Source organism: Chiloscyllium plagiosum, unplaced genomic scaffold, assembly GCF_037043375.1.
Source record: "Chiloscyllium plagiosum isolate Xiang-an unplaced genomic scaffold, Cpla_swu_hap1 HiC_scaffold_25, whole genome shotgun sequence".
Taxonomy (NCBI): Eukaryota; Metazoa; Chordata; class Chondrichthyes; order Orectolobiformes; family Hemiscylliidae; genus Chiloscyllium; species Chiloscyllium plagiosum.
This window is the reverse complement of record NW_028270163.1, coordinates 57,163,168-57,177,761: the sequence shown is the minus strand read 5'-3', so window position 1 is coordinate 57,177,761 and position 14,594 is coordinate 57,163,168. Positions and strand designations below refer to the sequence as shown.

The 14,594-nt window shown below is 45.2% G+C and overlaps 1 protein-coding gene across 3 annotated transcripts in view; it reads left to right on the top strand.

Annotated features, from left to right (window-relative positions):
* stxbp4 (syntaxin binding protein 4) overlaps positions 1-14,594 on the top strand; it is a 360,632-nt gene that overhangs the window by 7,140 nt on the left and 338,898 nt on the right. The window contains exons 3-6 of one of the 3 annotated variants that reach the window (XM_088000768.1): positions 108-323; positions 9,185-9,258; positions 10,524-10,619; positions 12,138-12,207. In XM_088000768.1, coding sequence (XP_087856894.1) covers positions 256-323; positions 9,185-9,258; positions 10,524-10,619; positions 12,138-12,207 — 308 coding nt within the window. In that variant the 5' untranslated portion in view covers positions 108-255. Of the gene's footprint in view, positions 1-107; positions 324-1,601; positions 1,685-9,184; positions 9,259-10,523; positions 10,620-12,137; positions 12,208-14,594 lie in introns of those variants that run through there. The other 2 variants (XM_088000769.1, XM_088000770.1) reach the window with 2 other exon arrangements.

Here is a 14,594-nt window from a genome sequence, read left to right as displayed (position 1 = left end):
GGGGTCTGGAAAAGTATTAGATTCAGCAATTGGAGTCATATAGAGTTCATGGAAAGGATTTGGCAAATTATTAAATATGAAACAGTTCAAATCCTTTCAAATTTCAGGTACAGAGCCTAATAAAAGCAGCATGATCTGACCCCAGGCCAATATTTATCATTTGAACTTATCCCTCAACCAACATTATTCGAACAGATAAATACAGAAAACATTCAGCAGGTCTGGCAGCATCTGTATCTCAGCAGGCAGTCCGTCATGTCTTTACTGCCACAGTCCCAGGAAGCAGAGCCTGAGCACTTCGATGGCCTGTCCCTGTTATACTGGTAAGGGTGTCTATGCGTCTATCTGTCTGTTTGTCTCTCTGTGACTGTTTCTGTATCTGTGAGAAATGTGGATCTGTCTCTTTGAGATCTTCAAGTGTCAGTGTACATAATTGTATTCTTCATATGAATATACACACAGGAGTAGGCTATTTGGCCCCTTGAGTGTGTTCCACAATACAACAATGCATAGCTGGTCGCCATTCTCTTGTTTTCCGCGATATCCTTAACTCTCTGGGGAGAAAGTGAGGACTGCAGATGCTGGAGATCGGAGTCAAGAGTGTGATGCTGGAAAAGCACAGCAGGTCAGGCCGCATCCGAGGATGTTTACTGATGAAGGGCTGTTTCTCCTGCTCCTGAGATGCTGCCTGACCTGTTGTGCTTTTACAGCACCACACTCTTGACCCTTAACTCTTTGTGTCAGTCAAGTATCTGCTTTCCTCAGTCTTAAAACATATAAAAAGACCAGCTGTCTGGGGATGAGAATTCCACTCTCTGATAGAAAATATTCTCCTCATCTCCATCCGAAATTGGTTATTCCTTAGTCTGAAGCTGTCGCCCCTTGGGCTAGCCTCTCCCATGAGGGGAAACATCTTTTCAGCATTCCCCCACCAACATTGACCAGTCATCTCAAGGTCTTACGTTTCACCCAATGTACCACAGAGAATGGGGGCTCTGGGGGGAGAGAGGGCCCCCGCCCTGTGTCCCTTCGAGAGTGGGGGCTCTGGGGGGAGAGAGGGCCTCCTCCCCGTGTCCCTCAGAGAGTGGGGGCTCTGGGGGGGAGAGAGAGCCCCCTCCCTGTGTCCCTCAGAGAATGGAGACTCGGGGGGTGGGGGAGAGAGAGCCCCCTCCCTGTGTCCTTTAGAGAGTGGGGGCTCTGGGGGAGAGAGAGCCCCCTCCATGTGTCCCTTAGAGAGTGGGGACTCGGGGGGGGGGAGAGAGCCCCCTCCCTGTGTCCCTTAGAGAGTGGGGACTCGGGGGGGGGGGGGGGGGGGGGAGGTGGAGAGAGAGCCCCCTCCCCGTGTCCCTCAGAGAGTGGGGGCTCGGTTGGGGGGGGTGGGGGTGGAGAGAGACTAAGCAGCAAACTCAGTGCCCAGTGACTGATCGCCTCCCTGTCCATCTGCAGCCAAGTTCCCAGCTTGTGATCACCATATCGCCGCTTCCTCTCCTGCTGTCCTCCCCCCCCCCCCCCCCGGTGCTGTCGTCCCGTCCCCCCCCCGTGCTGTCCCCACTATCGGGGAACTCTGGCAATCACCAGGATTCTCAATCGCCAGCCGCGTCTCTCTCAGCGAGCAGTCCATCATGTCCTTAATGTCCCAGGAAACGGAGCCCGAGCACTTCGACGGCTTGTCTCTTTTGTACTGGTCGGTATTTCCGTGTGTGTGTGCGAGCCTGCCTGTCTCCCTGTCTGTCTATGTCCGTTTGTCTTTCAGTCATGTCTGACTCTGTCCTGGCTTGTCTGACTCTATCACTCCCTGTCAGTGTGCATTTCTCTCTCAGTATGTGTGTGTCTGACTTTCTCTATACGTGTAGACGGGCAGGAGGCTGGAAGAACACAGCATGCCAGGGAGCATCAGTTTCTGTATATGTGTGTCTGTCTGTCTCTCTGTAAGTGTGCCCCTCACTCTCTTTTTCTGTAAGTGTCTGTCTTCCTTTCTCTCTGGCAGTGTAATTGCGCATGTGTTACCCTATCTGTCTGTAAGTGTCTTCTCCTCTTTCTGTCTGTAACTTTGTCTTTCTCTCTACTTCAGTCTCTCTCTCTCTAAGTTTGTTTGTCTTTTTGTCTTTCTCTGTCTCTGTATGTTGTCTCTCTGTGTGTGTACGTTGTCTATCTGTCTGTATGTTGTCTGTCTCTGTGTGTATGTTGAATCTCTGTCTCTGTGTGTACGTTGTCTATCTGTCTCTGTATGTTGTCTCTCTGTCTCTGTGTGCACGTTGTTTCTCTGTCTCTGTGTGCACGTTGTCTATCTGTCTTTCCATTTCTTACTTTATAAATGTCTCTGTTTTTCTGTCTTTCCATGTCTCTGTAAATTTCTATCTTTCTGTCTTTCTTTCACTGTGTTTTTCTCTCTTTTTGTTTCTCTTTAAGCATGTCTACCTCTGACCTTCTCTATATGTGTCTGTCTCACTGTCTCTCTGTCTCTCTCTCTCTCTTTCTGAGTATGTCTGTCTCACTGTCTCTCTCTCGCTCTCTCTTTGTAACTGTGGCTGTCTCTCTGTAACTGTGTCTGACTCTCTCTCTCTCTCTCTCTCTCTGAGTATGTCTGCCTCACTGTCTCTCTGTAACTATCTGATTCTCTTTCTCTCTCTCTCTGTCTTTCTGAGTGTGTCTGTCTCACTGTCTCTCTCTCTCTCTCTGTAACTGTGGCTTTCTCACTGTCTCTCTGTAACCGTGTCTGACTCTCTCTTTCTCTGTCTCTCTCTCTGTCTCTCTCTCTCTGTCTGTCGGTCTCACTGTCTCTCTCTCTCTGTAACTGTGTCTGTCTCACTGTCCTCTCTGTAACTGTGTTTGCCTCACTGTCTCTCTTTCTCTGTTTCAGTGTGTCTGTCTCACTGTCTCTCTCTCTCTCTGTGTTACTGTGCCTGATTCACTGTCTCTCTTCCTCTGTCACTGTGTCTGACTCACTCTCTCTCTGTAAGTGTCTACTTCATTGTTTCTCTATCTCTCTGATCTGTGTGTTTGTCTCTCTCACTCACTCTCTGTATGTTTCAGTGTGTCTGACTCAGTATCTCTCTCTCTCTCTGTCTCAGTGTGTCTGCCCCACTGTCCGTCTCTCTCTCTCTCTGTCTCAGTGTGTCTGCGTCTCTGTCTGTCTCTCTGTCTCAGTGTGTCTGCGTCTCTGTCTGTCCCTCTCTCTCTGTCTCAGTTTGTCTGCCTCTGTCTCTCTCTCTCTGTCTCAGTGTGTGTGTGTGTGTGTCTCTCTCTCTCTCTGTCTCAGTGTGTCTGCCTCTGTGTCTGTCTCTTTCCCTCTGTCTCAGTGTGTCTGCCTCTCTGACTGTCTCTCTCTGTCTCAGTATGTGTGTCTCTCTCTCTTTCTCTGTCTCAGTGTGTCTGCCTCTTTCTCTGTCTCAGTGTGTCTGACTCACTATCTCTCTCTCTCTCTCACTCTGTTTCAGTGTGCCTTCCTCTCTATCCGTCTCTCTCTCTGTCTCAATGTGTCTGCCTCTCTGTCTCTGTCTCTCTCTCTCTCTCTCTCTCTCTGTGTCTCAGTGTGTCTGCCTCTGTATCTGTCTCTTTCTCTCTCTGTCTCAGTGTGTCTGTCTCTCTCTCTCTCTCTCTCTCTCTATGTCTCAGTGTGTCTGCCTCTGTGTCTGTCTCTTTCTCTCTCTGTCTCATTGTGTCTGACTCACTATCTCTCTCTCTCTCTGTTTCAGTGTGCCTGCCTCTCTATCCGTCTCTCTCTCTGTCTCAATGTGTCTGCCTCTCTGTCTCTGTCTCTCTCTGTCTCAGTGTGTCTGCCTCTCTGTCTCTCTCTCTCTGTCTGTCTCAATGTGTCTGCCTCTGTGTCGTTCTCTTAGTCTCTGCGTGAAGGGCTAGGAAGGCGGCAAGTTTAACTAAAGAGAGGCCGAAGGCTCAGTTACCCTTCAGACCACTGGAGAAGTGCTTTTGTTTGGGTGGGATGGGGAATAGAAAGCTAAAGTGTTCACCAACCTGTGCAAAGAAAGCTGCAGCGGTTGTTCCTTTGGTTTTGACTCAGATTTTTGAAGTTATTGCTGGAATTTTCCAACTGCAACCCGGGATGCTTGTGTCATTTCAGCTCTAATCTGCCTTCTCAGAGTTTCCCCTCAGTGTGAGGTGGGGGCTGGGCAGATGCTGACACACTCTGGGACACTGAGAGGTTGTCAGCATCTGGAGGCCTAGTCTAACCCTATCCAACCCCCATCCTCTGAGTTAGTTAATCAGTTTATAGGCTTATGGAAAAACATTCAGCTCTACGAATGGCAATGGACAGCTTTTGGCAACTTTGCTTTACACAGATAAAATTGCACATGCAATAAAATCTGTAAGGTTTAATAAAATGAGGGTTAGGGGTTTACAAGAAAGCCATTCTCATGTAATAACTAACTCTATTACACTAGAGTCATAGAGATGGATGGCACAGAAACAGACCCTTTGGTCCAACTCGTCCATGCTGACCAGAGCTCGTTCCACCTGCCAGCACACGGCCCATATCCCTCCAAACCCTTCCTATTCATATACCCATCCAGATGCCTACATTGTAATTGTACCAGTCTCCACCATTCCTCTGGCAGCTCATTCCATACACATACCACCCTCTGTGTGAAAACTTTGCCCCTTTGATCTCTTTTAAATCTTTCCCCTCTCACCCTAAACCTATGCCCTCTCGTTATGGACTCCCCGGCCCCAGGTAAAAGACTTTGTCTATTTATCCTATCCATGCCCCTCATAATTTTGTAAACCTCTGTAAGGTCACCCCTCAGCCTCCGATGCTCCAGGGAAAACAGCCCCAGCCTGTTCAGCCTCTCCCTGTAGCTCAAATCCTCCAACCCTGGCAACATCCTTGTAAATCTTTTCTAAACCCTTTCAAATTCCACAATGTCCTTCCGATAGGAAGGGGACCAGAATTGCTTACAATATTCCAACAGTGGCCTAACCAATGTCCTGTACAGCCACAACATGACCTCCCAACTCCTGTACTCAATACTCTGACCAATAAAGGAAAGCATACCAAACACCTTCCTGATGAAGGGCTTTTGCCCAAAATGTCGATTTCGAAGCTCCTTGGATGCTGCCTGAACTGCTGTGCTCTTCCAGCACCACTAATCCAGAACCTTCTTCACTATCCTATCTACCTGCGACTCCACTTTCAAGGAGTTATGAACCTTCACTCCAAGGTCTCTTTGCTCAGCAGCACTCTCTAGAACCTTATCATTAAGTGTACAAGTCCTGCTTAGATTTGCTTTCCCAAAATGCAGCACCTCCCATTTATCTAAATTAAACTCCATCTGCCACTTCTCAGCCCATTGGCCCATCTGGTCCAGATCCTGTTGTAATCTGAGGTAACATTCTTTGCTGTCCACCACACCTCCAATATTGGTGTCATCTGCAAACTTACTAACTATAACTCTTATGCTCACTTCCAAATGATGTATATAAATTATGAAAAGTAGAGAACACAGCACCGATCCTTGTGGCACTCCATTGGTCACAGGCCTCCAGTCTGAAAAACTACCCTCCACCACCACCCTCTGTCTTCTACCTTTGAGCCAGTTCTGTATCCAAATGGCTAGTTCTCACTGTATTCCCTGAGATCTAACCTTGCTAATCAGTCTCCCATGGGAACCTTGTCGAACACCTTACTGAAGTCCATATAGATCACAACAACTGCTCTGCCCTCATTAATCCTCCTTGTTACTTCTTCAAAAAACTTAATCAAGTTTGTGAGACATGATTTCCCATGCACAAAACCATGTTGACTATCCATAATCAGTCCTTGCCTTTCCAATTACATGTACATCCTGTTCCTCAGGATTCCCTCCAACAACTTGCCCACCACCGACGTCAGGCTCACCAGTCTATAGTTCCCTGGCTTGTCCTTACCACCCATCTTAAACAGTAGCACCATATTAGCCAACCTCCAGTCTTCTGGCACCTCACCTGTGACTATCGATGATACAAATATCTCAGTAAGTGGCCCAGCAATCACTTCTCTAGCTTCCCACAGAGTTCTAGGGTACACCTGATCAGGTCCTGGGGATTTATCCACTTTTATGCGTTTCAAGACACCCTGCACTTCCTCCTCTGTAATATGGACATTTTTCAAGATGTCACCATCTATTTCCCTACAGTCTATATCTTCCATGTCCTTTTCCACAGTAAACACTGATGCAAAATACTCGTTTAGAATCTCCCCCATCTCCTGTGGCTCCACACAAAGGCCAACTTGCTGATCTTTGAGGGGCCCTATTCTCTCCCTAGTTACCCTTTCGTCCTTAATGTATTTGTAAAAACCCTTTGGACTCTCCTTAACTCTATTTGCCAAAGCTATCTCATGTCCCCTTTTTGCCCTCCTGATTTCCCTCTTAAGAATACTACTACTGCCTTTATACTTTTCTGAGGATTCACTCGATCTATCCTGTCTATGCCTGGCACATGCTTCCTTTTTCTTATCCAAACCCTCAATTTCTTCAGTCATCCAGCATTCCCTATACCTACCACCTTTCCTTTCACCCTGACAGAAATATACTTTCTCTAGATTCTCATTATCTCATTTTTGAAGGCTTCCCATTTTCCAGTGAACGTCTGCCCCCAATCAGCTTTTGAAAGTTTCTGCCTCACACCATTAGAAGTGGCCTTTCTCCAATTTAGAACTTCAACTTTTAGATCTGATCTATCCTTTTCCATCACTATTTTAAAACTAATCAAATTATGGTCACTGGCCCAAAAGTGCTCCCCCACTGACACCTCAGTCACCTGCCCTGCCTTATTTCCCAAGAGTAGGTCAAGTTTTGCACCTTCTCTAGTAGGTACATCCACATACTGAATCAGAAAATTGTCTTGTACACACTTAACAAATTCCTCTCCATCTAAACCCTTAACACTATGGCAGTCCCAGTCTATGTTTGGAAAGTTAAAATCCCCTACCATAACCACCCTATTATTCTTACAGATAACTGAGATCTCCTTACAAGTTTGTTTCTCTATTTCCCTCTGACTATTAGGGGTCTATAATACAATCCCAATAAGGTGATCATCCCTTTCTTATTTCTCAGTTCCACCCAACCATCTTCCCTGGATGTATTTCCGGGAATATCCTCCCTCAGTACAGCTGTAATGCTATCCCTAATGAAAAACACCACTCCCCCTCCTCTCTTGCCTCCTTTTCTGTCCTTCCTGTAGCATTTGTATTCTGGGACATTAAGCTGCCAGTCCTGTCCATCCCTGAGCCATGTTTCTGTAATTGCTATGATATCCCAACTACCTATGAACATCTGAAAAGGACAAAGTGAGGACTGCAGATGCTGGAGATCAGAGTCAAAAAGTGTGGTACTGGAAAAGCACAGCCAGTTAGGCAGCGTCCGAGGAGCAGGAGTTGACATGTCGGGCATAAGCCCTTCATTCGCCCTCCACTTTCCTGATGACTCGCCTGCTCCTCGGATGCTGCCTGACCCGCTGTGTTTTTCCAACATCTGAATAAGGCAGAGAGCCCATTTACTTATACACCTTTTGTGTATATCCAACAGTCTCACTCTTCCATTAGTCAGTTGATAATTCAGAACTTGAGTATTTTTGGAAAAGAACACGTTTAGTTGAAATTGAACGGCAGCACTTGTCAGGACAATGCACAACTTTATACTGTGTGAAGGATGTTTCCCCTTTACTTTGGAATTATCTACAACTTGTCCCCATGACGGCAAGACAAAACACTGGCAAAGTGTTCTTTCTCAATCATACTCAATCTCACTGTTTCGATCACCTGTGATTTCCACATCAGAACTTTTAATTTAAATACTCCAAGTTTTCATAAATTTTGCCCAGATCCAAATGTTTTTAAATTTCGGATTTTTCGGAAATCAGTGCAGTAAAATTGCATTATTTAACAATAATGCTGGGAATGAAAGGGTTAATTCATGATGACAGGTTCATGACCAGGCTTGGATTCCCTTGAGTAGAGGAGGTTAGAGAGATCTGATTCTGCCATTTAAAATGATTAAAGGAATTGAGAGAGGAATTGAGATTAAAGGAATTGCCAAAGAGAAAGGGACTGTCTTGTGGCACAGTTGGTAGTGCATCTGGCTCTAAACCAGAAGGTCCAGGTTCAGGTCCTACCCCAGGACATCTTAACCAAACAAAGTGAGGGACGGCACGGTGGCTCAGTGGCTCGCACTGCTGCCTCACAGTGCCTCGGACTCGGGTTTGATTCCAGCTCAGGTGACTGTCTGTGTGGAGTTTGCACATTCTCCCCGTGACTGTGTGGGTTTCCTCCCACAATCCAAAGCTGTGCAGGTTAGATGGATTGGCTATGGGAAATGCAGGGTTATGGGGGAAGGGGGTGGGTGGGTCTGGGTGGGATGATCTTTGGAGGGTCAGTGTGGACTCGATAGGCTGAATGGCCTGCTATGGGTATCAACTTGTAAATCCTTCCAATGCGTGCCAGAGGCAGGCGATAAAAACAGGAGAGATTCCTGGTAGCTGTGCTTGTTGCAGTGTGGCAAGCTGTAGTCTCTGGCTTCAGGCTAGTGACCTGTTCTAGGCAAAGAGATGCAAGCATGTGCTTTATCATTTGTCTCCAAACTAGGGAAGTCTTCAAATTCCTCTGGTGAGAGAAAACAGAACAAGAAGGGATGTCAGCTTCAAATTGACAGCTTAGGAGGAAGATGAAGAAGGATCTCTTTCACCTGCAGAATATCGGAAATCTCTCTGCCTTTTCCATCATCTTCAGTTCCCCCTAGTCACAGCTTAGCTCTGGGATGCTAAGCAAAATGCAATGGGGTGCTGTCCTCCCTTGCTTTCCTTTGCTCTTCACATAAAAGAATCTCATTGGAAGGTCTTCACCTCAATACTGAGAGTGGAAGGATCAGTTTTAAATAGAATCACTGGCTGATAGCATTTGCTTCTTTCTCTGGCTTCAGTGGTCATGTGAGTGAATGTTGAAAGTGGTGGATGTGGTGCCCATCAAGTGAACTGCTTTGCCCTGTGTTGAGCTTCTTATCAAAAAGTCATAGAGGTATACAACACAGAAACAGGTCCTTTGGCCCAACTTGTTCATGCCAACCAGATTTCCTGAACCATACTCGTCCCTTTCCTTGTCACTGTGAAAGAGTGAGTACCTTTTATAGATCAGCTCATAGGTTTTGTTCAAGCCATTTGTAATTGGTGGTGTATTTTTACATTTCTTTAGGACTATTATGGGTCCCTATGGAATCAACCGAGCTGTTCATCGTGTTGTGTTCTCTGACTGTGAGAATGGGCTAGGTAAGAGCAAACTCTCTGATGTGTACCAGGTTCAGCTGAGGATTCCCAGCAACTGAGGTATGGCTGAGTTTACTGCAACCTATCTCTTTCAATAATCGCATGTTGCAATGATGTTTACTTCCAGAGTAAAATAAAGGTAAGATCTTGCATTTATATAGAGCCTTTCACAACTTCACCATGTCCAAAATGCTTCATAGCTAATGATCTCCAAAACCTCTGAAGTGCAAAATCATTTGTAATGTAGCAAATGTGGAAGCCAATTTATGCACAGCCAGCTTCCACTAACAATAATGAGATAACGTATTAGACAATCTAATTTTAATATTATTCATTGAAGATTACAAACTCGCCAGGACAGGAGGGAGAATGCCCTTGTCCTTCTCTGTCAGAGGCATGAGAATATCTTGCATCCTTACAGGAGAGCAGACAGGGCCTCCGTCAAACATCTCTCCCAAAAGACCATGCTGAATTCTCCATCAGTTCTGCTCTGGGAGTGCCAGCTGAGTTTAAATGCTGAAGTCTTTGGAGTGGCTCTTGAACTCACAACTATTGAGCTTGTAGGCAATGAATCATGGAGGATGCCAGTGTAGTTAATGCTGAACACACAACTGTGGAGAGGGAAAGGGTTTCAACATAGTGACTGATTCCAGGAATTTTGTTATTGGAATGGTATTTCCCTCAGTTACGGTGCTCATCCTGAAAAAGGCAATGCATTGTGAATTATTGAGGGAAAGTAGTGTTTATTCCTATCTTGGAGTCTATAACCATGTGGCTTTAAGTTTAAATTAGAAAGATGAGCACCACTTTAAACCAATTAAGTGAGCTCCATCCAAGTGAGATACACAACCATTTCTTCCGTTGGCTCAATCAAGATATTGTACTCGATTCCTTTCACTAACCAACATTACATGGCACTTTTAACAAAATAAAATAACCCAAGGGATTTCACAGGAATGTAATAAGACAGGCTGGAGTGAGGCCAAGGAGGATTCAAGCAGAAGGCAGAGAATCCAAAATCTGAAATGATGTTGGGTTAGGTGTCAGTGTCGGTCAGAGAGTATGAGGTGCTGGATGAACCAGCCCTGGTGTGTGCATCAGGATACAGGTATTAGGGTTTTGGATGAGCTCAGGTTTTCGGGGTGTAAAAGGTGAGAGACTGGCCAGGTGAGTAATAGCATTGTCAAATGTTAAAGTATCTAATGCATGCATAAGGATTTCAGCAGGGCCACCTTAGATGAACAAAAATATTTCTTTCTCTGTTTTAGGTATTAAAATTATTGGTGGGTTTAAAGAACAAACGGGTGAGGAATACGGGATCTACGTTAAGCGTATTTTGCAGAGAGGAATAGCTGCAAGTGATGGTAGGTGCAAACACATCCTTTAATTATTTCACTTGCTACAAGTTCATCAACAACCTGTGTCCTACAATCTTATACTCCAAAACCACCTGATGAAGGAGCAGCGCTCCAAAAGCTAGTGCTTCCAAAGAAACCTGTTGGACTATAACCTGGTGTTGTGTGATTTTTAACTTTGTCCACCCCAGTCCAACATTGGCACCTCCAAATCACAATTTGAGCATGGCATTATTGGCTTTCGTAGGGCATTGTGGGTCATCACCCACTGATGCAGGGTTACACCCACAGCTATGTTTCTTGTGGCAATCTGAAGACATGATTCTTCAAATTTCTGTACTCTAGTGGAGAGACTTCAGAGCCACTTGGTTTGGAAACCGTGTGTGCACTGCTCCCAGCTCCCGGTTATTGAACTCAATCCAACATATAATGCTGTTTCGTTTACGTGAATCTTTGTGCCTTAATTTTGGCTGTATGGTGGGTCATACGGGCATCATCAAGCTGTCAGTGTAGTGTATTCTTTGGTAGGTGATCGATCTACTGAAGATGCTGTAATTAATAAAGCAAAAACAAGGAGACAATTTAGCCCTTCATTCCTGTGCTGTCTCTTTCAGAGAACTGTCTGATAAGTCCCACTCCCATAGTCCTGCACATCTCTCCTTTTGAAGTATTTAACCATTTCTCTTTTGAATATTGCTATTGCATCTGCTTCACAACCCTGCCAGGTAACATTTTCCAGACCACAGCTCACTGTAAACTAAGTTCCCTTCATTTTTTTTTCAAACTGGTTACCTTATATCTGAAGTGTTCTCAGATTATCAACTCGCCTGACAGTGGGGATAGTTATCACTATCTAAATGTATGAAAACACCACATGGCTTTGAATACTTTTATCAAATCTCTTCTTTGTTCTCAGGTATACAGTCCCACCCTCTCCAATTTCCACACACAACTGCAGTCCCTTTTCCACCCTACCATTCTTCACCAGCAGAGGCAGGAAACAGCCTCAGGGTTTGGCACCATATGACCTGTCCCAAATTTTGCCTCAGAGACAACACAGCCAAAGGGATTCTGATGCTAACTTGGTGAAAGTTGGAACATTCTTAGTGGTGAGGGATGGTTAATGGAATCCAGTGATGAAGAGTAACCCACATCAACAGAATTAACTGTTGGAAACCCCCTCCTCATCTCATACCTGGCTACACAAGCAGCTTCCGTCAGTGGTCACTGTAGCAAGGATCCTAACCCAAGCATGTTAGAGTGGCTTCTGAATTGAGAGATTTGGGGCCGGATCTTAGTTAAGGATGGTTTAGACCCATGTTAAGATGAAGATCCCATTTCATTGGCCTAGGGATCAGAAATTCCATTCTTCCTCTGGATGCAGATGAAAATGGGACAAACCTCTCACCAGATGAGCAGCATTAACCCTGGAGAGGAGCGAGGTTGGGACTCCTGTAAAATGCAGGGTAGAATAGACTTAACTGTTTGTCTGTCATAGCCCACTTTCAGTGAATGCTTCTGTTTCAGGTCGCTTGCAGGCTGGTGACCTGATCCTGGAGGTGAATGGAGAAGATCTAATGGGAGTTACCAATGAGAGGTACACAACACTGGAGCTAAACAGTGTCCAGCTATGTTCTTTACCGTTAGTGGTAGTTGCTTGCAGTTGCCTGAGCTTTTAAACTCTGGAATGTCCTACCTAAACTCTCTCCACCTTCCTCTCTTTTCCTTTAAGATGCTCGTTAAAAATGACCTATTTGGCCAATATTTTGTTCACCTATCCTAATCTCTCCTTGGCTCATTGTCAAGTTTTGTTTGGTAAGGCTGCTTTGAGACACCCTGGGATATTTTGCTGTGTCAGCGGCAGTATAGAAATGCAATTTATTACAGTGAGGGGCCAGGAACCTCTGATAAATAGCCCAACCAATTATTCAGTTGCTAACAAAATGAAATATTGCTTATGCTGAAAAACTGAAAATAAATTGTAAAGGCATATTGCTATTCCGCATGTCTGGCAGCCTCTGTTGAGCGAGAGAGAGAGAGAGAGAGAAACAGTTAGTCTTTCTCTGTGAGGACCTATTATCAGAACTGAAAAAGGCCATGGAGCGAGAAGGTTTTCACCAAGTGTATCGGTAGCTAGGAAGATTGCAGTGAGAAAGAACTAAAGGAAAGTTCTGTGAAGGGTTAGAAAGCAAGAGAGAGTAAATAACATGATGGTATAAGGCAAAATAACACTGTGACAATCCAATCATTAAACATTGTGCCACAGATTATCCACAAAAATAATCAAATCAAGCTTCAGGCTTTATTCTGAGAGCAATAGGATCAAAAAGAAAGGAAAATATGTCATCCCTGTCACTCAGAGAGTGCTGTGTGCCGCTCTGCTCACCATATTATAGATAGGAGTTAGAGGCACTGAAGAGAGTGCAGAGAACATTTACAGGGATGAGACCTGAAATGTGTGGGTTTACAGGAAACAATTTGACGGGTTTAAAAAGAGAAAGCTGAGGGGTGACCACATCGAGGTCTAAAACATTCATGGTGAATACGGAGAGAATGAAAACCTCTTGTGGGGAAGGTCGTCACCAAGAAATGCAATGGGAATCCAGGAAGAATATTTTCACTCAGAGAGTGGGGTAGAATGTGAATCTCATTCCCACAGGAAATGGTTAAAAGTGAAGTTATAGAAATATTTTAGAGGAAGATAGACAAGCAGATGAGAGAGAAGGATCACAAGGACGAATTTAGTTGAGGGAAAGATGCGAGGTTCAAGTGGAGCCTCCACACCCGGTGTGAATCGGTTGGGTCAGAATACTCAGCTGTACACCCCATGGAATTTACATCCCTCGTCATCTTCCACTATCAGTCCTTTCGCCTTTATCTCTCCTTTTTCTAATCTTATGCATTCTCCCAAGCTCTTTCTCCCACCACACTCTCCTTGGTTAAAATCGCATTGCTATGTCATCTTCAGTAGTGTCAGCTGGCTATTTGACTGTGGAGGACTCTTGGTGGAACCTGAAGTTGTCCTCATCTAATCCCTGTTGACTTCCAACAATAAGAGGTGCTTCCAATGAAGATAGTGGTCATGTCACCTGTTATCGAGGCCTCTGCGGTGCTGTGATGGTGCATTACTATTGGGAGAGGCAGCAAGCATGGGGACCCTCCCCTATTGACTTTGCCCTCTACTTGGAAGAGACGAGCCTGAGCTCGAGGCCGTGATGAAAAAGGTTGAAATACAAGGGGCACCAAGCCATACTCTAGTTATACTAAACTCTGGTTAGATCCCACCTGGACTCACTGAGTTCACTGCTAGGCATCATCCAGAAGAAGGTACTGGCTTCACAGTGGATCAGGCAGATCACAGGCTAAATAACCAGGAAGAAGATGAGAAGAAGATGAGGACTGCAGATGCTAGACAGTCATCCCTAAACCTGGAACTGAGCAGAACCATCCAAAGGAAACAGGTCAGCAGAGGCTGGAGATCAGAGTTGAGAGTGTGTTGCTGGAAAAGCACAGCAGGTCAGGCAGCATCCGAAAAGCAGGAAAATCGACTTTTCTGGCCGGAGCCCTTCATCAGGAATGAGGTTCCTGATGAAGGGCTCTGGCCTGAAACGTCGATCTTCCTGCTCCTCGGATGCTGCCTGACCTGGTGCGCTTTTCCAGCTGCACAGAACCATCCAAACCCATGTACAGGAACTTTGAATTATAAGGCTGGAGAAGCCTACCCTCTTCATCTTTGGAAGGAAGTGACTGAGATTGAACCTTGTAGCACTGCACAAAGCTGAGAAGTAGGTTTGTCAACAGTTTCTTGTGGCAGCTTGAGATTGGCAGTAAATACCAACAGTGTCCCTGTCCATCTGAAAAAAAATTGTGTTCAAAAAGAATAGTATCAGAAAAGTTAAATCCAGGTCATTACTTCAAAGTAAATCAATATAGTAACATAAGATTGAACTGATGTCAGGAAGGTTCTCTTCAATTAAGAAATGA